At 44.2% G+C, this 27,106-nt stretch overlaps 1 protein-coding gene across 6 annotated transcripts in view; it reads left to right on the forward strand.

The window, feature by feature from the left end:
- The window catches only part of IL12RB1 (interleukin 12 receptor subunit beta 1), a 252,769-nt gene that overhangs the window by 166,344 nt on the left and 59,319 nt on the right, over positions 1 to 27,106 (forward strand). For all 6 annotated transcript variants that reach the window (XM_088450879.1, XM_088450878.1, XM_088450882.1 and 3 more), the window contains 3 exons: positions 10,411 to 10,584; positions 11,713 to 11,802; positions 18,307 to 18,462. In XM_088450879.1, the coding sequence (XP_088307005.1) occupies positions 10,411 to 10,584; positions 11,713 to 11,802; positions 18,307 to 18,462 (420 nt within the window). The remainder of the gene's footprint in view (positions 1 to 10,410; positions 10,585 to 11,712; positions 11,803 to 18,306; positions 18,463 to 27,106) is intronic.

Genomic DNA, 27,106 nt, shown 5'->3' on the forward strand with positions numbered 1-27,106 from the left:
CCATGGGAATGCCTACCATCTGGGGCCAGCCCCACTGACATCACTAGTGATGTCAGTGGGAGTGCTTTTGGCTCTGATAGAGCCAAAAGCACTCCAGGGCTTGCGGCAGATGAGACCCTACCACAAGGGTCTCGTCACAAGCCCGATGGTCGCGATGGTCTTGACTGAGAAAAGCCAGCAACAAAACAGTGTGTTTCTGATTGCATATAGGTAGTTGAGACCGAGAGACGCAAATGAGTGGAGTGCTGAGTGGGGTGAGTTGCCGCAGGTTTCCTAGTGAGAGTAAAAGAGACTATGCAATTAGTTATTGCTGAAGTGTTTAAGTGACAGAAGCAGGACCATCCAGAGCAGTGATGGGCCCGGGTACTGCAGGGCATGGTCAAATCAGAGAGACATGGCTATGTCCCCAAACATTTTTAAAAAGTATTATGCACGGTACTGTGCACTTAGAAGGACAGCGGATTTGTCTCTCCCTCAGGCCAGGAGGCATATCCAGGGAGGAGGGGCGGGTGATCAGTGCAATTCCACCCTGTGACACTTGCAGGGAGAGAGTATAGACTGTAGCTGCTCAGTGACAGCAGCTTCCCTGGACCATCCACAGCCCTCTCTTTCCATACCTAATGTGCTACTCACCTGGGCCCCTTCAGCTGGTCCACATTAGTAGTATCAACCCCCATCCCTCTTGCTACACCTGTACAGAAGATACTGAACACCTGCTGATGGTGCACTAAGTAACTGCTGCAGAAGCACTTGCCGGGACCGAGAGCTGGAGACATTGTGGGTCTCATTCAGACCCGCTCGCGAGCGCAGAACACTCGCAAGCGGGTCGATGGTACCCAAATCCGCATGCGCACGATGGAGGGAGCTCCGTCGTGCGCATGCGCGAGACCCAAATAACGACGGCCAAGCCGTCGTTATGGGTCTCGCACTAAAGGGGGCGTGCTGTCGATGGTGACTGACAGCACGCCCCCTTTAGTGGGCGTGCCGGGGGCATGGTTGCCAGACGGAGGCGTTCCCATGGGAACGCCTACCGTCTGGGTCCGGCCCCACTGACATCACTAGTGATGTCAGTGGGAGTGATTTTGGCTCTCATAGAGCCAAAATCACTCCTGGGCTTGCGGCAGCGAGACCCTACCGCAGGGTCTCATCGCAGGCCCAATGGTCGCGATGGTGTTGACCATCGCGACCATCATCATGGACGCTCGCATAAGCTGTGGGTGGTCACCCACAGCTATGCGAGCGTCCAAGAGGCCACTCCATTTTCAGGTAGGAGGGCCCTGATTCAGAGCGAGCGCTCTGGTCAGAGCGTCTGGCTCTAAATCAGGCCCAGTGTCAGCACTGGGAATCACAAATGAGATCTGTGGAAGCTGTGAGTGAGTAAAGGAGCTGTAAAAGGCAGATGTTTCTACTGAACTGCAGCGCTGCTGAGAATTGTTTAGGAGATATTGAGAACTGTTTGAGTGCTACTGAGAACTGTTGCAGAACTATTGTGAGAGTGTATGAGAAAAACTGAGAATTTTTTTTATAGATACTGAGATCTGCTATATTTCAGGTACTTTGTAATCCTGACTTGTGCAAGAGACTGAGGAGTTTGAGTAAACAGCATGATACTCTTCTTGTTCGACCTAATAGGGAAACAGTGCCTGAGTCTGTCAGTATAAAGAGGAGCAACCATTTCATGTGAATACCTGAGCTGAGTTAAAGAGCACTTTGAAGAGCTCAGACGCAGCTTTTCCCTTTGTAGGGCCTTGTTGAGTGTTCATTGGCTGAGAGAGGCGGGGGCTGACCTCTCTAAGCCAAATAACGCTCAGACACAGCCCTACAAAGGGAAAAGACGCGTCCGAGCTCTTCATTCGGGAGGTAACAACCATCGTGGTTGTTACCTGTTGCGTGGGTCAGGTTTTCTCATTTTTTTATTTTACGAAGACCTAGGATGCCTACAGGGAGAAGAGGAATAGGCAGGTAATGTAGGCGAGTGTGTGTGAGTGTGTATGTATGTAATAAAACTATATTGTCAATATTGTGTTTATTTAAACATTTCTTTACAGGTGAACTACAGGTACCAGTGGGCTGTTGAGGCACCGCATGCTGGTACTTGTGGTTCTCCAAGTAACAGCATGAGGGGGAGGCTTGCTGGGACCTGCAGTTCTTCTTGTAAAGACAATGGCCATCATTCAGAGCCGTACGCTCTGAGCAGAGCGCACGCTCTGAATGAGGGCCGTCCTCCATAATTATGGAGTGTCCTCCTGGACGCTCGTATAGCTGTGGGTCACCACCCACAGCCTATACGAGCGTGCAGTTTGATGGCCGCGATGGTCTTGAACATCGACAGCACGCCCCCTTTGACCAGACACAACGAGCGAAGGAAAGTCCTTCGCTCGTCGCGTCTGGAGCATGCGCACGACGGAGCTCCCGCCATCGTGCGCATGCGCAGTGCACAACATCTACCCACTTGCGAGCGGACAGCCGCTTGCGAGTGGGTCTGAATCAGGCCCTATGTTTATTATTCTTTTTTTACACTACACTTACATTATCAACCCGCCACCCACCACCCACAGGTGGCGGGGAGAGCCCTGGGCTATCAGCCTAGGTCTGGGGTGCCCTGGAGAGGTGGGCCCCTTTATTGCGGGGGTCCCCAACTCCCCAGAGATCCCCGGCCTTGGCTGACTAGTGGTCAGGAGTAATGTTTCGGCTGGGGAACCCGGTGATAGGGTTTCCCTGGCTGTGACATTACCCCCCACTAGAAAGGGTCCGGTGCTGGTTGTGGAAATTACAGGGGAACCCTATGCATTTTTTCCCCTGTAATTCCAAAACCAGGACCTGATCAGAGCCTGGTGCTGGTTGTGCTAAGTACAGGGGAACCCTACGCAATTTTTTCCCTGTACTTACACAACCAGGAGTGGCTATGAAAAGTCCAGAGCTGGTTCTGTTTTAAGGGGGGACCCCACATCATTTTTGTTTAAACATTAACTCTTTACAGTAAGATATATACATGCATTTCACTGATGTATGCATGTATCTGTGTGAAATTGAACTGATCTTGCTGAAAACTAATGCATGAAGTTCTTCTATCCATTTGAGGATTTACAGTTTGAGTTTGAGTTAGTTTTTCATTCGATTTACAAATTGAATGTTAGTAAATTAAGGGATCCTATTTTCCTCTATGTGAAAACATCGATGTTTTTCAGAAATTCAGTTTGATTTCAAATTCCTTTTTCTGTTTGATATGACATTCGATTTGGCCTTTAGTAAATCTCTTCATAAAAAAATCGAACAGAAAACAAAGTCGAACCATAGTAAATATACCCCCAGCTTCAGGCGCTAATACCATCTCTACCACTGGGCCACACCGGGTGGCAGTACACAATTGTGACATCTCACAGTACTGCTAAACCTGAAAGTGACAGATGTCTCATACAGATCACTGCTACCATCACCGAGTGTGTAACTAGGCACACACTCGGTCCTCCACCACTAGCCGGACAGCCCACTCTCACTCCTCACCAATCGGGCTGATCGGAGTGACTGGTCACGGTGGTAGACGACCGGGGACCATGTGATTGCAAGATAGCGTGGGACCCAGTAGTCTTGCTGTGACTGGAGATCAACAGCAAGGACACTTAAGGGCTCATTTATCAATGATAACTTTTGCAACGTGATCAGGGCTTGCCAGTAACGCCCACGATCGCATTGCAAAATGCGTTCATAGCGGCCGGATGTATCATCCGGGACATGCAGGGACACGGGCTTCGAAAGGAGCCAGTCCCTGTGATGTCTCTGGAGAGCTGCCGACCAGTGGGGGGGCTGCTGCGTATTCGCGCGGTCCCGCGGACTGCACATGCACATCCGCCATAGCCGGGGAGCGTTCTGGTGGATTCCTACGCTGGCTAATAATGTGTGCTGTAGCCCATAGGTTACAGCGGCTAATGTCATCTTCAGCTACAAGCAAACAAGGACTCACAAGGGTAAGTTAAAGGACCGGAGGGCATGGGACGCCACCCCTCCAGAGCATTACACCCTCTTAATTTTTTTCGGACTATTATTCAATTTATTTATTTTCTTCAACACTCTTTTTCAGTGATGGACATGTTATTACTGGTCTCGCATTCCCAGACATGCTTACAGCATTAATAGAGACTCATCTGCAGAGTTATAGTATTGTATATCTCTATCCAAGGAGAATTGTGACTATAATAATTTTTTAATGATAATAAAATAAATAAATAGACACTATTTGCCAATTTATACACAGTGTGTCTTATCATTATATGGTGCATCACCATATTGATTAAATAGTGTCATAGTGTATAATAAGGGGGTTGCCACACGGCTAAATGCAGACCCATTATTACTATTAAATAGCTATTGTAAGAGATTTGGATCATCTCTTGGTGTCAGTAGCTAGCAAACACATATACAGGAGTGAGCGCAGGTTCCTCCCCCAGACTATTGTCGCTGAAGTGGTTGCGTGCACAGACATTTAATCGCTCACATTGGAGGCCATACAGTGGCGTAAACAGGGTATTTGGAGCCCAGGGCAAATTAGAAAAGGGAGCCCCCCCCCCTAACATCCCGAGATGTGCGCGCGCCGAAGGACCGTGTGGAAAACAATGGGTGTGGTCACTTAAAAATGGGGCATGTCAACATGACACACCCCTTTATTTTCACGCTGAACATTCCTATCCATATGCACCTTAACCCCAGTAGTACCCCTTATACAGTACCCCCAGTATGCAGTTGTGGTCCCTCTTATGCAGGCCCATAGTAGTGCTCCTTATACAGTATCCCCAGTAGTGGTCCCCCTTATACAGCCCCCAATTAGTTCCCCTTACTCAGTGCCCCCAGTAGTGGCCCCCCAAATGCAGTGCTCCACGTAGTGTTCCCCCTTATGCAGTGCACCCAGTAGCAGTCCCTACAATGCAGTGCTCCCAGTAGCGGTATCCCCTTATGCAGTGCCCTTTATATGGTGCTCCCAGTAGTAGTCCCCCCCTATGCAGTGCCCTTTATATAGTGCCCCCAGCAGTAGTTCCCCTCCATGCAGTTTTCCCAGTAGTGGTCCCCTTATGCAAGCACCCTGCAGTGATCCCCCCTATCCAGTGCCCCCTGTAGTGGCCCTTCCTATTACTGCCCCCAGTAGTGGTCCCCCGAGTGCAGTGCCTCTAGTAGTAGGCCCCTTTTATAATGCCCCCAGTGGTAGTCCCCCCCCAAGTACTAGTCCCCAGTAGAGTAGCCCCCCCAGTAGAGGTCCTCCCAATGGCGCCCCCAGTAGAAGCCACCCGTCCCCCAGTAGAGGTCCCCCCAGTAGTAGCCACCCCCCTCCCCCGTTGTGCAGATAGGTTAAAAAATATATATATATATACATAAAACTATTCTTACCTGAATCTCTGCTCCTGGTCCTGCTCGCGACGCCGCTCCCGCCCGGGCTGGCGCGCTCAGCATAATGGGACAGATGTCATGACGTCAGTCCCATTACCCACTGCAGGAGCCGGACGGAAGTCCGGCTCTTGCAGTGGGTGCTGCAGCAGTCAATGAGAGTCTATCTGACTCTCATTGGCTGCTGTTTAGCACACGCATTGCCGCCAGCGCTGGCAGCGATGCTTGTGTTATGCACAGCCTGAGCCCGCCTCCTAGCGCTATTGGGCAAGCGCTCAGGGGGAGGGAACGGGCTCAGGTGTGAAGCACAGGACCTGCGCTGGAAGCCTAGCGCCGCTCTTGTGTAAATGTGTAGCGCTGACCGCACTCTTTGCGGTCGGCGCTACACTGGCTAACTAGGGCGGGCGGGCCGGTACCGTGGCCGGCGGCGCCCCCCCGCACCGCCAGTCCAACGGCGCCCAGGGCACGCACCCCGCTCGCCCTGCCATAGTTACGCCACTGAGGCCATACACAGACGGAAAATCTGCACCTCCTATATGGCTGGTGCAAGTTTTGATGGTGCGACCTATTGTGGTGTCTAAAGATGCACCAAGCAGTATTACAGCATCTAAGGATGCTCAAAATAGGCATCTCAGTCCTTGTAAAAGACCTTTGTATACCAGGTGAAGGTGTACTAGCATTAGCATATAGTAGCAGGTACGACTACTGCAAAAGATGCTAAAGTGGTAGCAGGACAGGAACGTGCTACTCAGAATCAGCCCTATAATGTGGAAAGATATATACTGTACTAATAATTAAAATGATGTACCTGAGCCAATAAGCACATACTGTATATTAGAGATGTGCGGTTCGGTTCTCCAGAAATCCAAATCACCCTGAATTTTGTGAATCCTGGTGAATCCGAGTTGTGGTTCTGATTTCCTGAGGAGATCCAGGTAAATCCAAGTAGCGATTCTGATCTTTTCATGGTTCAGAATTCGGATTTTAAATCCGAATTTTTGGTTTTGGATTGCATAAATCATATGATTTTAGCTGTTTTTAACTTTATCTAGTTTTTTTTTTTTTAAATCCAGATCCAAAACCAAAACAAAAGCACCTAAGGTTTGCTTTTTTATTACAAAAACATGAAGATGAATCCAGATCCAAACCCAAAACATGTATGTAACAGTATGTGTATGTATATGTATCAGAGTAACCAGGCCCGCCAAGAGTCGCGCCGGTCCGAGTAAAAGGGGGCATGACCTAATTGTGGGAGGCATGGCCACGCCCCTTTAGGTAAAAAACAGAAAAGAAAAGTTTGGGCAAGGGGGGCGCAATGACCCCACTAAGCCCGGCGCATAACCAGTGATCAGCTTGACCGCTCCTCCCCTACGAGCAGTCTCCCAGTGCAGCCCAGCATACAGCAGTGTGTGCTGGGCTGTTGTGATGTAGGAGGGGTGGGGAGCGGTGCCGGACACGAACCCCCGCCGGACCCCTCCAGCAAGCCCGGGCCCAGGTAATTAGTACCCGCTACCCCCCCCTCTCAGCGCCCCTGAGAGTACCACCTGGAAGGAGCCAGAAATTATAGGAGTTAGTTGTCCCTTCAGAAAGCAAAATCTACTACCATGATTCAATGAGTTTTAGTTCTGAGGAATTTTAAATAAGTATCTGAGTGCAGTATATACAGTACTGTACATATCAATCATAAGGAAACCAGTTGGATAAACATAAGAGAAGAGAGGAATGGATAGGCAATAAAGTGTTGTGAAATACAGATAACTAAAGAGATAACTCAATTTAAAAGTTATTTTATGAATACAGTATATTCAGTTCATTATACTATTTTACTCATTGTTCATTACTATTCGTTTGTTAGATATTTTATTGCTGTTTAATAATTTTAGAGCCACTAACAACAAGTCAATTACCAGCAATCAGTGCTGTCTGTCTGCATTTTGTGGGGATAGAGGCCCTGATTCAGAGCCGGACGCTCTGACAGAGCGCTCGCTCTGAATCAGGGCGTCTTTTTATTTTTTATGGAGCGGCCAGGATGATCATCGCGACCATCGGGCTTGCGACGAGACCCTTGTGGTAGGGTCTCGAGGCCGCAAGCCCCAAAGAGCTTTCGGCTCAAACAGAGCTGAAAGCTCTCCCACTGACATCACTTGTGATGTCAGTGGGGCCGCCCTCAAATGGTAGGTGTTCTCATGGGAACGCCTCCATCTGGACAGCCACCCCCCCAGCCTGCCCACCAAAGGGGGCATGCTGTCACGCAACATCGACAGCACGCCCCCTTTGGTGCGAGACCCGGAGCGACGGAGTGCCCGTCGCTATCCGGGTCTTGCGCATGAGCACGACGGAGCCGGCTCTGTCGTGCACATGCGCTCTGGGCCACCATCGACCCGGTTGCGAGCACTCAGCGCCCAGAGTACTGTAACTAATCCCTCTCCTTGTAAGGGCCATGCAGAGTACTGCTACAGTGAGTGGCCTTGATAACGTGATAGTTCTGGATTACTTACAAACCTTACTTGTTATTAAGAGTACAGAATACAGATTCTAAAATAAATGACAATGCTTTTACTTAAAGACAGCTTAATCATACATATATTTTGCCATTGCAGACTTACAACAAAAAACATAGGTTTTACCAACAGCAATAGGGAATACTTTTTAAAATAAATTTGTGACACCCAGTACAGAATAGCAGGATAGCAGTCAGTCTATATTTCATACATACGTAACGGCAACAGCACCCCCGACCCTCGTCCTGTGCCCTCTCCTCTGTTCTCCAACTTCTCCTCCTCTCCCTCTTTCTCTGGGCATATTTATACTTTCATTTTGTTTATACATCCAATTAATCTAATTAATATTTGTACATACTAGGCCCTTATTGGTTATCTGTGCTAAAGACATAATATTGACACTATTGTGTGTTATCTCTTTTGTTCCCATGTAGAAATCTGACATGATTGCCCATTTAGCATTCATTTCTGCTTATTGCAGACAAATACTATCTCAGATACCTCATTTGTTTATATAATAACTGAGACTTGCTGTCAGCTTTTCTGGACATGTTAAAACTCATACATTTTAAACCTATAATTCATATTGCTAAAACAATATATATAGCAGTTTAACCTATACATATCTCCGCAGTTAACCACACCCACAGAGAAATAAAACTCTAATCTCTAGACACTTTTTAATACATAATTTAATATACTTTAAGCTAAGATATAAAACAAAATGGCTGCCACATCAAACACACACTTGCTTACTTTAGAGAGGAAGGGGAAGGCCTTATCCTCTCTAGGCCTGGGGCCATTTGACAATTAAGGCCTTCTGCAACTCGCACAACAAATCTATATATTCTCAATCATTTTTATATACTCTAAATTGCAGTGCAGGAAAATAAAATTACATAAGCATGCATATATTTGTGAATTGCTGAAGGAATATGCATGTCCACATATTCCTATTTTATCAGCCTCTTTCTCCTCTCTGGTGGCTCATCCCCTTACACTCTGCAATAGAACCCACTTCCTCTCACACTGTGGTTGCACTGTGAATCAACAACACAGAAGGATGATCAGAAACCTGTGAGAAGGGAGCGATGAAGGGATATGATTAAGGGAGTTTAGTGTTGAGTATAGAGGTTATTGAGTTTTAATGTAATAATGAAGAGGCTAATTAATGAAATGGTTCTTCTGGTGAGCAGGTAATTAGCGGTTTAATAAACATAAATGTAATTAATTGATAATTTGGTAGCTGACTAAAAATAGGGATGTTGAAGTAGTTCTAATGATTTCTAATATCCACTACCAATGTGATGAATAAAAAGGTTTATTTTTATTATAAAAAGCAAAAATATTTCAGTCTACTAACAAATATTGAAGATTTAAAATTTGAGTTTTCAAAAAAAAAAAGAAAAAAAATGATATCCAATTCTCAGGCGCATAATTTTATACACCATCTAAAATAGGAGGGGAAGAGGTAGGACTAAAGTAAATATATCATAAATGCATTAAATTCTTTCTTATACAGTATAATAGTTGGTAGGTATGTCCATAGCTGCAGATGATTGGTTACATTACATTTTAATAACTTTAGTTAAAGAACAAGGACATGAAACTAATCCTGGGAGCATTTATCATGACGCCAAGCCATAATTGGCTTTTGAATAGCCATCACAACCACTGGGCCTTTTGGATTATTTGTCAAGTCTTTTCCTCATTAAATCCAGAAAACAGGGGGTGAGGATTGACAACCTAGGATTCTTTCCCATGCAGCTCCCCTAGACACTAATTAAACTTGCTCTCCATAAGAACCTAACTGACCCCTAGCAACAACTGCTTCACAAGCTGGGTCACCCATTGACCTCCTTCATTTAGCTCTTGGTATGCTCCTATTGCTGTCTGACAACTGGAAAACTGCAACTACAAAGCCCCTGGCAGGTCTGATCACTGCTTTCGTGATTCAGCCATACATCTAATGTTGCAGGACCCAATCACTGGTTGCTGTTCAGACATAGAGGCTGTGGTTCGCTCGTTCAGACATAGAGGCGTCAACAGACCGCAAAGAGCGAGCACTCTATTTAAATTTCCGTCCCCTTTTTCTGAACGAGCGAGCGCAAATAGTGTCCGGCTCTGAATCAGGCCCAGAATCCATACTTCATTGGTCAGGACATGAGCTGTATTTCAGCACATACAGTCACAGACAGAGAACAAAGATTTATACGCTCTTTGCTAACCAGTTCCAACCAGTTTCTGCAATTTTGCTCAGTTTCTTACCTGGTACGCATACACACATACTTTTGTTTTAATCATTATCTATTCAGCAAGTGGGATAAAACAACTACAGTGTCTAACTACTTCTTCACCCCCATTATTTTACCCCCTCCCTTCTTTCAAGGCTATGTCCCAAGGACTTTTCAGATACTGAAATTATCCTGTTAAGTTAACTTGATGACACAACCTCAACATGATATCTTACATTTATGTGGCATTTGTGCACCTTTATATATGATCCTTAATTTGTTAATATGTTTTATATTTTTAGGTAAACCTTTTAAAAGTGTAAATTTATCAGGAAACAATTTAATAATGAACTGGGAAGGGAAAATAACAGAGGAAACACGTTATTGCATTGAGTGGAAGTCTACTACAGGGAAGGAAGTCATTTTTAGCAACCTCACAGGAAATTATGAGAGAAATCAACTAATTATACCTACTGGTAAGATTTTATAAGTATGTCCACAGCAGGGCAAAGCACGCAGCAATCATAGGAGGAATTCAGCATGCACCTTATATCATAATGTTCATAATGTTCATATTCTACAGTATGTCTATGTACTGTAAACTCCAAACATTCTACATTATGTACAGCAGGGATGGGGAACCTCAGGCCCGGGAGTCGTATAAGTCCCCTGGACTCATTTGGTCTGGCCCTCTGAGCTTTTTTCTGCTAGCCTCATCTGGATAGCAGGGTGCCTAGAATGTCCCCCTGTGATATCACAGGGAGGGGGCGTGGCCGTACCGGGCCCGCAAATAATGTTATATATATCAAAATGGCCTTTGGCAGAAAAAAGGTTCCTCCCTGATGTACAGTAATCATTTAACTATTATACAGCATATGCTCTTTTCTCTGCTTGATAGTCATCCCACATACTACAATATTTTCACTCTTCAGGGATACACATTTTCCCTACATTACTGTGAGGCAGAAAGCTGCAGCAAGGCATCACCCGGGAATAGTTTAATGCATAATGTACAACAACTCCTGCATTTTAGTAGACAAGCACTTAAGTGTTTTACCACATTGAGCTAGATATAGACTGTACACTTTACATTCTGTTGCTACATAAATTGAATGATTCCTAGTGGTACATTTACAAAGGTCGAATTTTAATCAATTGTAAATGGTTTTAAATCGATCAACATCAATGTTGCGTTTCTGGGGCTGAATCACACATTTACTAATACTTAAAAGACAAATCAAAAATTGTCTATTAGTAAAAAATGTGTGATTTAGCCCCAGAAACACAACACCAATGTTGATAGATTTAGATTGAATAAATTGACCTTTAATACATATACCAACTATTGTCCAACTATAGCCTATGAACTGCTCAGTTCCTAATTTGGATTACAAATAAATTGCTGTTGTTGCTTTTATGCATTAATGACAACAAGCGTGATACAGTATATTTGCACCAAATTTAGCCTAATAAGTTTTTAGAACTTATATTTAAAGTACTGTACCTGATTGCATCATAGTAATAATAATAATAATAATAATAATAATAATAATAATAATAATAATGTGACATATTTTAATGAGATGTTATTTTGTTTCTTACAGGCTCTTTTTACCCAATGCAGTGTTACCGAATTAGTGTTCACAAACTTGATATATTTCAGAAAACTATGGGGACAACATATTATTTCCAGCGTATGTTTCATGTAATTGAACCACCTACCTCTGTACCTTTTTTTATTTTTTGTACCTACTGTATGTGCAATATGTCATATCTCTACACTTTTCTGTTTTATAGTTCATCCATGACATTATTTCTCACAGCATCTTCAAAATGTCTAAATTCCTTTTTTAAGCATTAAGTAGCATCTTATGTCTTTTCTTTCTTTAGATATTTAAAAGTAGTTTAATAGCACCTAAAGACAAAACATAGGGACTGATTCAGCATTGCACAATAGTTCAATGCTGAATGCAGATTCCCAATAAGTCACCTATTGGTTTTATTAATACACCTTGTTACTAAACCTGAACACTAGAAATAACGACATGGAGACAGTAAATTGGATTAAAGGGGTCGCAGCCAATTAATTTATTGATCAGATCAGAATTGATCATTATTAATGTTATGGTGGCAGAAAAAGTCAGCGCTACCTCAGCCACAGCCCAATCGATAGATTTGAATAATGTGGGGCGGATCCCCACCCTAGCGCAAACTGGGTTAGGCAGTACCACCTCCCCCCAATTGGCCTAGCAATAGCCCCTCCATAAGATGGAGACCAGTTCCTCCCTGAGGTAGTGACCAACTCGCCACTCTCAGAGAAGAAATGCCACCGAACCACTCTTGCGCCCAAATAGGCCGCAGAGGAGCGCTGCTTTATGTCACAGCCGACTCACAGAGGCCGGCCCGCCACCATAAAATCCGCCTTCACCAGAAAGGAGCATAGATCCTTAATGAAACTGCTCATACCCTTGTCTGAAGATGAACACCATCTGATCTATAGAAGCTTATATCCTCAAATCTCAATTGCGGGTGTTTGATAACGCACCCTCCTATAGACGCCACCAGCCTAGATATAACTGCATTAACTTTCCTCCTCGCCCTGGCTAATGCCGCTCCCCCTTGATTACCTCTACAAAAACGATGAGGAACTATTTCTGACCAAACCACCTTAACAACAGGCCAGCGCAGTATCAAAACTTTTAATGGCATTGATCAACTCAGTGCCTTTGCAGGTCCCTAAATTATTTCCACCTAAATGAATAACCACCCAGTCCATTGGGCTGAACTTAGCTTCGGAAGCCCAGAGTGTACACAACAGGCCTTACCACTTCATACCCCTACAACCTAACCAACGAACCTCCTTAACCTTCACACTGACTCGGACCATAGAAGCTAATGGGTGAACACTGGCCAAATGAATGCACAAATGGCTGACAAACCACACCAGACTATTCAGATTCTCTGATCCTGAAAATGAAAAATGTTGAGACCATAAGTAATATTCTATTTCAACTTGAACAGTAACTTGCCTAAAGGAAGACTAGCAAAGGAAGGGGAATAACATGGTGGGTTGGGCAACCCAGAATGAAGGCGAAAAACAGCAAACCTCTTTGAGGGCAAATCTGAAAAGAACTTCATACCCCCAAAGTGCAGGGAGGCATAAGGCCACTAGGTTTCCCAACACACCTAAGAGGAGCGCATCTAGGAAGGAGGCTTATCTCGGTGCAAATACAGCTTATAAACTGAAGATTTCCAACAGCCCAATTGCTTTATTGCGTCGATGGAAAAACCTGCAGCTGGTGCGCTAGTAGCAGCCCCAATTCTAAAGAAGTGTGTGCCATAGAGCTCCAATGGCAAACAGAATGCAACCAAACATTTAGCTAGCACGCTATTAAATTGAAACCTGGACAGAGGCAACAAGTCTGCATGAATCAGCCATTATTCACCACCCCTTGGACACATCCTAGCAAAACGTTCAGCCAGCGCTACCGTACAAATGTCTGAATCCGAATTCTTCTTAATTGAAACCCACTTACCCCTCGCTAATTGATCTGTTTTGGATTTATGAATTTACCATAACACTACATCCTGCTTAACTATTACGTTAGAAAATAACAAACCAGATGTCCTTGAAATTCTGCTTGATGCTACTAGCTCGCTTATCCTAAAGGCTCCAAAAAATGCTAGAGAAAAAGATAAACTAAAAAGAACAGCTTCATACTCACCTAAAGCAACCCGTGAGACCGCAATGACAAGATTTTTCAAAAGCTCCAATTCAATAGGCCTGCGGTTGTCACTCTGCCCTGCCTGTTCCCTTGCCCATCCCTTAAGAACTTTTGACAGTAAAAATGATTTAGTTGGGTCAACTGAACCATGCAACCAGTTCAAAGAAAGAAATGCCAGCTAGAGCTGTAGAGATTGAGGCCTTGGAATGCCCTGACTCATGACACTGACAAACGTAGTCTAACATGCAGTGAACCACCATCTTACCTACCCATACTACAGAAGCGAGGAAACCCTGCCAATCACTCCAAGGCTCCGAATAAACCTTCAGCCTGCTCGGGGTCAATGCCATCAGCGCGAGCTACTCAATGCCGGCTTGATTATCTGCCAAACATGCACAGGACAGGATAAACCAAGTAGACTAGCATTAGCCACCAGCAACCTGAACCTTTCCCATTGAAAACGAGATAAAGCGTCCACTATCTCGTTTTCAATGCCTGGAACATGCCTAGCCTGAAAATCAATATTCTCCGGCAAACACAGTAAAGTTAAATGCCATAACAACTGCAACACTGGCGCTGAATCAAATCTCTGGTTATTGATGGAATGTACTACACCTAAATTATCGCACCAGAAAATAATCCTGCGATTACTACATTTGTATGCCCAAAGTTCAACTGTCACCACGATCGGGAAAAGCTCCAACAGCATGTTGGCAGTCAAACCCAGAGCCCTCCACTGCTCAGGCCAAGCCTCCGCACACCATTCTCCTTCAAAAAACGCTCCAAAACCTATAGAACCCGAAGCATCCGTAAACAATTGCAGCTCAGAATTCACTACTGAGGGGAGCAACCAGATCCTAACTCCATTAAATTTACTCAAAAATTCCTTCCAAATTAATAAATCCTCTTTCAAGTCCCTAGAAACGCGGATCAAATGATGCAGCCTCCTCACCCCCGCTGTAGCCCTTTCCAAACGTCGACAAAAAACTTTCCTCGAAGGAATGACTCTACAAGTAAAGTTTAGCAATCCCAACAGAGATTGCATTTGCTTAAGAGTAACCTTCTTTGCTGAAAGGAAAATACTAATCAACTTCTCCAGGCGATGTACTTTATCCATCAGCAATCTACATAAACCTAATGAAGTATCAATTTCAATACCTAAATAGGATAAACGAGTCGTGAGTCCTTCAGTCTTGTCCCTAGCAATTGGCACGCCCATAACAGCAAAAAGGGCTTGCACTGAAAACAACAATTCTTTACAAACCATGCTATCAGCCGGCCCAACTAACAAAAAATCATCTAGATAATGCGCTATGCCTAATTGCTTCGTACCAGCCTGAACGCACCACTGCAAAAACAAACTAAAACATTCAAAGTAGGAACAGGAAATTAAGCAACCCATAGGTAAGCATTTATCCACAATATAAAGGCCCTCAACCTGAAAACCCATATACTTAAAAGATTTAGGATGAAGAGGCAGCAGCCTAAAAGCTGATTCAATATCCACCTTGGCTAATAAGGCTCCACTCCCATAGCCCTGCACTATACCTAAAGCTTGCTCAAACGACTGGTAAACAACTCTGCCATCCAAAGGATCTAACGCATCGTTTACCGATCCTTCTTCTGGGTAAGATAAATGTTGTACTAGCCTAAATTTACCTGGATCCTTTTTTGGGACCACGCCCAAAGGAGAAATACACAAATCTAGTAGAGGTGGAGAATAGAATGGGTCGCACATGTGCCCCAAACTTACTTCACCCCTTACTTTGGACCTAACCACCTCAGGTAAATCAGTTGCTGACTTTAGATTCTGTTTAGCCACAACATAATCCTCACGAGCTAAAGGCAAACGAAAACCTTCACAGAAACATTTTAACAAAAAGACCGCCTCCTCCTTTAGGGGATAACGGTCCAACCAATGTTTAATAACTTGTAAATTAACCGGAGAATGAGCCTTATTTAGGACCTCCTCTCTGCTCGCCACGGCCCACTGCTAAACTGCTGGAGCAAGTACACTCCTTTGCTGGGTGACTCCCTCCACAAATCATGCAGTTATGTCTATATCTACAGTTTGACCCTCTAGTGCACTGGGCATTATTAAACGCATAGCATTTCCCTTTCCCAGTATTGGGGAATCCGGGACAGGCAGGAAAGGGCTGCTTCTTGCCCGAGCTGGGTTCCAGAGGAAGCCTGGCATGCTGCGTCACCTCCAACCACACCTCCACATCTTTAAAACGGAACTTAAAGTTCGCTTGGCATTCTTGCTTTTTCCTATAAGCCTCATCATAAATGCATATATGCCAGACAACCAGTTCAAGTAAGAGCGCCTATTTTCTTCAGCCACCGCCCCATCTGACTTAGCCTTCCTCAAAGCTTTGTAGGAGTCCTCCGTAACAGAGAACATATCCACAAACTTCCCTTTTCTTATGCGCTCCTTAATTTTGGACCTTATTCCTCTAGTAAGAGCTGTGTTTGCACAAAAGACCATATCACCAGACACATTTGCTAAAAGGCTAACAGCTGACGCGCTAGACTTTTTTCTTAAATTTCCCTTTCAATTCTGCAATAAAAGCTTAATAAACTTGCGTGGGTTATCGGATGATCAGGAGGAAGAATTACTGGTATCATCAGAAACCAGGGAACTATTGCTAAGTTGGGGGAAAACTGTATGCTCACCTGCACCTGAAGTTGAAGTGGTTGATGCTGACACCTGCGGATCCAGAACTTGTCCCACGTTGCACGGTGCGCCCACCACATCTTCAATGGCCAAAGCTTCAGGCCGAACAGGAACCAACGAATCATTCATGACCACGGAAGCAGCAGCCGCTGAAACCTGTGGACTTGACACCAGCAATTCAATGGAAGGCTGAGATACAGTAATCATAGGAGGAAGGGGGGGGCGTGAGAGTCAGGGAGGGGGTGGGGGGCGGCGGGGCCGGGCTTGCAAAAATGGGGGGACTCCCCGAGCTCCTGGAGCATGCAGATGAAGCCCTGAAGGCTGCTGCACAGCCTGCATTAAATTGAAATGCCCTTGGTACAAGGGGGGGGGGGTTGGGAGAACCTGTGCTGTAAAGCAAATGCCATGGGAAAAGATGCTTGGGGGGGATGTGTTGGCTGTAACCCTGCAGGGGCAAAAAGCATTGACTAACCCCTGCTGAGAAACAGGGGCGCTGAAATACGGCGACCAACCCAAATACATCGGAGAGGGGTGGGTTGGAAACCCTGGCAAACCATCCCCTGCTGTAAAAGAACTTGACCCACAGGAAAAGCAGCCTGCTGCATGACAAAGGGAGAAGCCATGCTGGTTGCAGGCAAAGGAGTGCAGGAATGCTGAATCTGTGGAAGCACCTCCACATCAATTAACTCTGGGGAGCTGGAGGAATGCACTGGCATCCCCCTTGGTCCTGGACCAGTGGGGGCTGGGGATAGATGGGGTGACTGCGCGGCACCATTAACGCTGCTTAAAATGGCCACGGAGGATCGGTGGGCGGGGTTAATTGCCGGTAATGGCTGCTGGCTAGCTGGAGAAGGGGGCAATGACGTCGCTGGCTGAGGGGCTCCCGCATCGTTAACGGAGCCCCTTGCAAGCCATGCGGCCATGACCACAGGTGAGGAGGCAGGAGTGGTTGGCGGGGGAGCGTGCCCATAAGGGGATGCAGATGCCGTGGGTGCAAGGCTCACTGAAAATGTGGCACGCTTAGAGCCGGAGGGGCCAGCAGAGATGAAGGGTCTGGCCACTTCAACTAGGCAGCGGGGAGGGGGGGCGGAATGGCATGGAAGGGGCATGATGCAAAGGTGTTGGGGGGGTGTGTACAGTGACAGTGGTGATAGTCCGGAAAATTAAGAGGGAAGGAAACACAGGCTAGCCTGCATAAACTGCGGCTTACTCAGCTGGCTGGCACTGTCCACCATCACGGCCGATGGTTGCGATGGTTATCCCAGCCTGCGACCTCAGTCGCAGTGCTGGAATCGCAAATGCAGTAGGGGGTGTCAGACATCTCTCGCTGCATTTGAATATTTGCAAGGACAGAATTGCAAAGCTGCTTGTGTGAATCTGTGCAATTCTGTTCACTACTGAATTACCCCCATAGACTGGTATTTCCTGGAGGATGGATCAAATAGACCAACATCTATAACAACTTTCAGCAACATTATTGGTAATTCCTAGTGAATTTCTATTACTTAGGGGATTGATCTAGGCAATCATTCAGTGCAAAAGGTTTTTCTTATTTTTGCACTGCCTCATTTCAAATATCCCATTTCACAATGATGCATTACAGAGACTTTCATTTCGGTCCTACTCAATTTTTTTTAAAGATACAATTTTTCAGCAAAATATAGTTATTAGTCAATTCCTGCATATTGGTTAATTTAAGAATACACTGGGCTTACACTAATTTCCAGTAGTGTGTTACTTTATTACTCTACATTAAATATGAATAATCTATTGAAATCTGCATTAATGTTTCTCAGCTTTGTTGACCGTAGGACCAAGAAACTTGACAGTGGTGAATGTCACTGCCCACTCTGTCCTCCTGAAATGGGATGCATTTGATCTTCATGAATGTCAACAGGTTTTAGAAAACTGGATTATTAACCTCACAGACCATAAGACAAATATCTCAAGAGGTGAGTAGCTATATTTCTAGATTTGCATTCTTATTCAGTTTATTAGGTGATGTGACAAAAACAATGACGAAGTTGTCAAGGGGAGATTTATATGCTTTATAGTTTATGTCTGGTAGACAGTTGGCTAATTAGCAAGCTTGATTGCCAAACCACCTATGAGAGGCTGATAAAAGGTGGTTCTGTTTCTCTAGTCTTTCTCTCACTGCCTAGGGAGCAGGTTGAGAGTTGCAGAGAGTGGGAGAGAGAGAGACAATTGCTTGTGATTGTACAGATGTGTCTTGCTACATCTTTGCTGCATACATAGCAAGTCATACCACACATGGCGTGTGCCCACGAGTGGATATGCACTCGTGCCGCCATAGGAATGCATGATGCAGTATGCTGCTGCAGCAAGTAATTGCATGTGCATGCGCACATTTGTAGCAAGATTGGCAAAGATGTAACAGGACACATCTGTAAGTGCTATGCTAAATGCTATTTTGTGAGTTTATCACTAGGGGGTAAATTTACTAGGATGGGAGTTCTTTTAAGAAGTGATGTTGCCCATAGCAACCAATCAGATTCCAGGTATTCTCTTCTAGAAGGTGCTAGATAAATGAGAAGTAGAAACTGATTGGTTGCTATGGGCAAATCACTTTTTAAATAGAACTCCCATCTTAGTAAATTTACCCCTAAGTCCTTCCACCTTGAGAGAGGTCATTTTAACTTAGTTAGAGCCGGACAGACTAGGATTTATTTTTATGTTTTGTTTATTTTGTGCCCTCAAATCAAACTAGCTGTTGCTATTTGTACCAATGCATTTGTACCAATGCCCTGGACTCATGTGCTACTAATTGGCTGCTGCATACAAAGGTACTGTCATTAACCCCAGGAGATGGCAACCCTAACCTGATCTTGTGACACATGGTGGAGAATGCAAGCATTACACTTAAATTGCAGCCATAAAAATCTATGTGAAAAATTTTAAGTAACAGACACTCTATTTGTTTTTTAAAAAAAGGAAGTTATTTGTGAATCTTTTGGTGGTGTCATCATCAGATGCTTGGGGTAGCCAGATTCTGTTTTCTCCCTTGCACCAATGGATAACATGGAAGCCATAGTTAAGGTGTTACTACAGGCTACTGCGGCGCAGCAGGAAGCTACTGGGTTGCAGCAGTTAGCCATTGAGGAGGCCCGGAGGCAACAGCAATTGGCCATCAATGAAAGTACCAGCAATTGGTCATCGATGAACTCTTGAAACAACAGTATTAAGACCATAAAGTCTTAAAAGAGGTGGTGCAGCATCTAGCAGAGTGATGATGTTGATGACAATTTAACAACTTTTGAAACAACTGCTGAGATGGAAAGTTGGCCTAAAAATCAGTGGACAAGTCCTATTTCACACTTTCTGGCTGGGGAACCACACAATACATATTTTGACTTGAGCCTTACTGATGCCAAGGACTATGACAAACTCAAAACTGACATTTTTTGGGTGTCACAATATCTGTTTGTGTACAATGAGTTTATCACTGAGGATACCAAATGGATAAACTTCCCTGCTTTCAAATGCATGATCTCATCCATCTCACCAAGAAGTGGCTACAGACTAAAACTTTAACAGGGCCACAGATTGTGGAAAGGGTCAATATGGGCCAATATCTATGGTCCCTGTCTGCAGTTCTGCACAAGTGGGGGAGCCAAGGAATCCCTAAAGCAGCAGGCCAGCTTGTGGAAATGGTGGAGAGGTATGTGACAGCTGAGGAACTGTTGAGTATACCTCAAAGGCTCCTAGTCCTGCAACAGTGATCTCCAGGGCCAGATTATAGGTGGGGTGGATTGGCGATCATCCAGGGGCCCCCACACTCTCCCTAGGTAAAGGGCATTGTAGTAGTGACTGCAGGGGGCCATGGAAATTTTACTGGTAGGGGACCCAGAACTTAGTTGCCCCAGGGCCCCCGCAACCTTAATCCAGCCTTAGCGATGTCTAGTGACTTCTGGTAAGACTGTTCCAGGGGAAAAGGGTGCTGGGCAGTTGAATGAACTTAAATATTCAGGAACTGTAGGTTTGTACCTGGAGATTGGCCAGCTGTTAGAGAAAAGTTCCCACCTCATATAAACTTGATAAAAATATTACATGTTTTAGATATGGTGACTTTAGCCATTTTGCTGCTAACTGTCCATTTCCCTCTGAACTTATGCAATGCAGAGTTTATTTCTTTGCCTAGCTAGCCTGCACTGCAAACTGACAGGCTGATCGAGATAAACAATGTGTATAATCACTATAGTAGGCAAATGGGTAGAAGCTTTGTTCGATTCTGGTATCCTGGTTACTCTTGTAAAAGCCAAGTCCGTGAGCCCATCAAAATGTCAGAGAAAAAGTGTTGATGTAACCTGTATACATGGGGATAATCTGCATTATGACACTGCTGAGGTGAACATAGAAATACAGAGCCAGATTTAGATATGAGTTTAGGTTTCCTCCTTGTACTTCGGTTTCCACCCACAATTTAAAAATATACAGGTAGGATGATTGGCTCGTAACAAAAAATTAACCCTAGCGTGTAAGTGTGTGCATGTACATGTGGTAGGCAATATAGATTGTAAGCACTCCTGGGGCAGATACAGATGTGAATGGACAAATATTCTCTGGCTAGCGCTGTGAAATATGTGTGCGCTATATATATATAACTGGTAATAAATAATAAATATTTTCGCAATGCTGATATTTACGCAGTTGAGCTAGTAATGGTTGACTGTGCATGTCTCTAAGTCGCAATGCGCACGTGAGGCTATTAAATTGCGATCAAATGTGACTACAGTTGTAGTGAGGATTTATTCACAATTGATTAACAGACAGTGGCTATTTTGGGGGAGTAACAGGGAGTGGCGGCCAAAATGCGGGCTTATCGGTAAAATTTTTGGTGCATGTATCTGCCTAAATCTGTGATCCTGTACACAGAAAGTATGGCGCCAGCGTCTCAGTTCCCATGGCATTCTGTGTGACCATAGGATTACTCAGATGGTTGATTATTGAAGTATCTGTGTCCATAGCTGCTTCTTTGTAAGCCTTGCTTGGATCTGTGAAGCCGCAGATGGGTGTCTCAATTAATTTCCAGGCAGCTGCATGCATTAGCAGATTTTCACACAGCAGCTGCGTATGGGATCACAGCTGCAATTGCATTAGCATACATAGCAGAATCAGGCCCACAGTGTGGTCCCACAGTAGTCACTGTGGGATTAGTTCCTCATTTGATGTTTGATGCTATATTGGGAAAAGCTTTTTCCCACTTCTGAAAGAAGAGAAACCCAATTTGTTACAGAAGTATTTAACACAGACTCATTTGTTATTGATACAGTGTCAGTGTTCTCCAAGTCTGAAGTGTTCTTTTATTGAAGCATGGTTGGGGAGCCAGAGAAATCAAGACCAGCAATGGGGCACAAAATAAGCACCTCCTACTGAAGTAATAAATTTTGTTGAACCAGTTTACTGTATGCCTGATCTTGAAGTAAGAAAATAAATCTTTGCCTCAGAGCAATTATAAGATCCTATTTTGGTAATCCTGGAGAGAATGTAAAAGTGGTTGATGGAAACCCAGCAGAGCCTGGTAGTAGATTGTCATACCCTCACATGGCAGTACGTCAAGACTTCTTGTACCAAGTGTCCATTAAAGAAGATATTGAGGAACAATTGATGGTTCTTAAGGCATGTAGAAGAATGGTGTTAGACCTGGCTCGTGGACACATCTTGGGGTAGAAAATTTTTTTTCTGTGTTTCTGTCCAAGGGGTCCATAAAGATATATCTGAATACTGTGCATCCTGCCCTGAGTGTCAGTACTATACTCCCAGGCCACATTATAAAAGTCCAATTGTCCCTTTATTAAATCTAATAAAGTCTACCCATGGTCATCAATATAGTTCAGTGGTAATGGATTACACTGCCAGATACCTGGAAGGAATACCATTGAGCAACATGTCAACAAAGACAATTGCTAGGGAACTAGTACATGTATTTAGCAGAGAGGGAGTATCTAAGGAAATCCTAACTGGTCAAGGTAACCCATTTATGTCAAGGATCATGAAAGAGTAGTGCTGTATGTTTTAGGTTAAATATATAAGAACCTCCATATATCATCATCAGACTTATGGTTCAGTAGAGAGGTGTAACAAAACTTTAAAGAACATGCTAAAGAAAGATGTGTAAGATTGGGTTTATTTGTTACCCTATTATTGCTGGGCATTAGAGATGTTCCACAATATTCCACTGGTTTCTCTCCTTTGATTTGCCATATGGGAGACACCGAACTCATTCCTTACAGAGCCTTATTGAGCTTGTTTTACATATATAGGAAAAAAATAGCTGCAGTGGTGCCTATAGTGAGAGAGCACTTGGAACAGGCCCAACAGGCACAAGAAAGGGTGTACATTTATAATGCCCAATTACACACCTTTGGTCCTGATAACAGAGGGCCTGATTCAGAGATGTACACTAATGCCACTGCAGCTGCAAATTTGTATGCAGCAGCTGTGCGAAAATATGCAAATGTTGCAGCTGCCTGGATTTGTACTGACATGCCCACCAGCGGCTTCACAAATCCAACCGTCTGCGTACAAAAACAAAGCATCATTCACAGATCAGTGAATAATCAGCCTGCTGAGTAATCCTATGGTCACGCAGAATGGCTGCATATGGGACAGACTTGAGTTTGAGTCACCACCACTCCATTGCCACCCACAATTAGTCCCTTCCTATCAATCACTTTGTTTCACGGTCCTGGTATTCTGTAGATCTGGCATGGGGTCCAGGGTATTAACTAAGGAGTGCAGGAAATGGGGAGGCTCCAAGATACCATGACTCATAGGTAATACAGTTACTGGCAGGCTAGAAACACTAGGAATCACGGACTGGAGCAATGCAAGGATACTAGAATTGGAACAGGAACCCAAGCCACCGGGCAGTCGTTCACCTAATGGTCCAAGGACCAATCAGGCCAGAGAACTACTCCAGTGACAAGAAGAACCTGAACTCAAAACAGTATAATATTGACAGTCTGTACCTGGGAACCAGTCCTGGAATCAGAGTCTTATGTAACTAGGGAAGAACTAATGAAGCTATATCCCCTGGTCCAACTATGATGCAAGACCTGAACCATAATCCAGAAGGGGAACTCAGGATAGAGAGACACTTCAGGCACACACAGTACTGAACACCTTGATGCTAAAAGAGTGTGACCCGATCATGCCCTACAGACCTGGAACCTCAACGCTGCCTGTCAGCCCAAGGCAAGAATACAGTACAGGATAACCAAAATAGTCATCCTAGATTATGCAGTAACCCACTATAGCTACAGAGTATATTGATACTTGCAACACAGTCCAGATGATGCCCGCTGATATATGGTACACAGTGGTAGATGGAATGCAGAAAACAGCAAGCGGTCTGTGTGTGGTGTGGAGGTGGTATACAGTGGTGATGGTAAACAGTCCCAGTAGTTATCTGTATGTGGCATGGAACCCACTGCATTGAGAGGCAAGCAGTGATGATACATGGTTGAGTTTCAGCAAGGAAAGTATCCACAGGAGAAAGCTCTGGACACACAGGAGGCACTAAGCCTGGAATGATCCTCAAGAAGTAAAACAGATGTTCAGGCAATGAGTCTTTCCTAGACCTGTAAATATATAGGGAGTGGTAATTGGTCAGGGTGAACAGGTGAGCAGCCAGGTGAGTGGTAATCACTGGGATAGTCTGTTGGAGGTTTTCGACACAGCAGTATGGGCGGCTAAAACCACGATTCGTGACAGCACCTACTCCTTTAAAGAGTGGTCACCTAACACTTAGGATGGGGCTTAGCCAGATACTTGCGATTAAATTTACTGATGAGATTAGGATCATGAACGTCTGAAGCTCTGATCCAAGATCTCTCTTCAGGACCATAACCCTTCAAATGAACTAGATAATACAAGTTATTTTTTTGAAATCGCGAGTCCACAATCAGACTTCATATTCCTCACCTTGTTCCATATGACCTGCAGGAGATGTCGATTTAGGAGAGTAAAATCAATTCAGGACCAGAGGTTTAAGCAGAGAAATATGGAATGAGTTAGGTATTCTGAGGTATCAAGGTAAACAGAGTTTGTATGAGACAGGATTGATGACTTAAATGATTAGAAAATGGACAATAAATCGAGGTGCAAATTTCATGGAAGGTACTCTCAATCGAAGGTTGTGGGAGGATAACCAAACTCTATCTCCAATTTTCATGCTGGGAATATTTCTGCGATTTTTGTCTGCTTCGATTTTGCACCGTTTACAAGTTTTGAGTAAAGCTTCTCTCACACAAAGCCAAATATATGAGAATTGTCGAATCTTTGTTCAGAAGCAGGAACTGCACTGGCAGCGAGTAGTGTGCAATGGAACTCTGGAATGCAGACCAAAAACTGTGAGAAATGGAGTAGAGTTAGATAATTCGTGGTAGTGATGATTATGTGCAAATTCTGCCCATGGGAGTAATTGAAGCCAGTTGTCTTGTGAAGATGACATGAACATTCTCAGAAAGGTCTCCAAATCCTGGTTAATTCTCTCTGTTTGTTCATTGGACTGTGGGTGATAAGCAGAGGAAAACTTTATTTGGAGAGCTTGACACAAAGACCACCAGAACTTGGCAACGAATTGCACAAATTGCTCCTAACCAATATCTTTAGGACACCCATGAAGATGGAAGATCTCTTTGATAAACAATTGGAGTAAAACAGGAACAGAAGGAGCCATTTTAGAAAATCTGTATACTATTACCCAAATAGTAGTGTATCCATCAGAACTGGGTACGTCTTTAACAAAATCCATAGATATATGGGTCCAAGGTTGATGAGGAATTGCCAATGATAGTAGTTCAGCTGCAGAACTCTGTTGAGTGCTTTTATGTTGTGCACAGAATGCACAGGCGGACATCTTAATGAAGTGAGGGCCACCAATAACTTCTGGAAATTAAGTTATAAGATTTATGTACCCCAGTATGTCCTGCAAATTTAGTGCAATGAGCCCATTGAAGGAGTTTAAGTCGAAGATCAATGCAACAAAAGTTTTACCAAGAGGTGGAGAATCTGCTGATTTGCTGTCTGCTATGCTGAGAGGATTAATGATGTGTTGTGGTTCAAGAGACACAAAAGTCTCTTATTCCATCATACTGTATAATGTGACAGAGCATCAGCTTTACAATTCTTGTTACCAGGCCAAAAAGTGACTCGTAAATCAAAATGTGAAAAAATAATGCCCATCTGTCTTACCTTGGATTCATGCATTGGGCAGTTCTCAAATACAATAAGTTCTTGTGATCAGTGAGAATTGTAATACAGTAGTGGGCACCCTCAAAGAGATGTCACCATTCTTCTAAAGCGAGTTTGATAGCCAGCAACTCTTAATGACCTATGGCATAATTCCATTCAGTTGGGAGGAATTTCCGAGAAAAGAATTCACAGGGGTGCCATAGATCATCATCATACTTTTATGACAGAACTGCTTCAACTCTGACAGAGGAGGTATCAACTTCCAGCAGGAATGGGCTGTCAATCTTGGGTTGTCTCAGAATAGGAGCTGAAGTAAAAGCTTGTTTGAGTTGTTGAAAGGCTAGCTGTGCCTCTATAAGCCATTTGGCTGACTTGGCACCTTTATGGTTTAATTTCATGATAGGTGCAACCACAATGGAATAACTTCTAATGAATTTCCGGTAATAATTGGCAAATCCCAGGAAACACTGAATGGCCTTTAATCTGATAGAGGACAGTACAGAATGGCTTGCTCTTTCTCAGGGTCCATGGCAAGTCCAGTGCCAGATATGATGTAGCCAAGGAAGGTAATGGATGTTAGCCCAAAGGTGCATTTCTCTCTCTTGCAATACAACTGATTTTGTTGAAGTCGCTTAAGAACCTCCTTCAAGTGGAAATGATGAGTTGAATATCTGGAGAAAAAATTAATATATCGTCTAGATACAGTACACAACAAGAGTCTTGTACAAAAGGTCACAGAATATTTCATTTACATAGTTTTAAAATACAGCAGGTGCATTACATAGTCCAAACAGCATCAAGGTTCTCGTAATGACCGTCTCTGGTATTAAAAGCGATCTTCCACTCATCACCCTTTCTTATCCGTATCAGGTTATATGCTCCACGAAGATCTAATTTTGTGAACACAGAGGCTCCCTTGACACGATCAAATAGTTCGATGATGAGTGGCAACAGGTATCGGTTCTTAATAGTCATATCATTTAGGCCCTGATAATCGATGCAAGGTCTTAATCCGCCATCTTTCTTTTTAATGAAAAAGAACCCTGCTCTGGCTGTAGATGAGGAGTGCTGAATAAAGCCACGTTCCAAGTTCTCTTTTGTGTAATCTGCCATGGCTTGTGTTTCAGGAATGTATAACAGATAGACCTTTCCACGAGGAGGAATTTTACCTGAGATTAGATCGATTGGACAATCCCAAGGTCGATGTAGTGGTAAAGTTTCTGCAGCCTGTATGCTGAACACATCCACAAATTGTCTGTAAAGAACAGGTAAATCTGATGCCTTCTCTTCTGTTGACACAGTGAGGAATAACAGTGTGTAAACAAGTCTCAGTACACTTGGGGCCCCAGGCAAGTATATGGGTAGAAGACCAGTCGATGT

Source organism: Taudactylus pleione, unplaced genomic scaffold, assembly GCF_031769625.1.
Source record: "Taudactylus pleione unplaced genomic scaffold, aTauple2 ptg000532l, whole genome shotgun sequence".
In the NCBI taxonomy this organism is placed as follows: domain Eukaryota; kingdom Metazoa; phylum Chordata; class Amphibia; order Anura; family Myobatrachidae; genus Taudactylus; species Taudactylus pleione.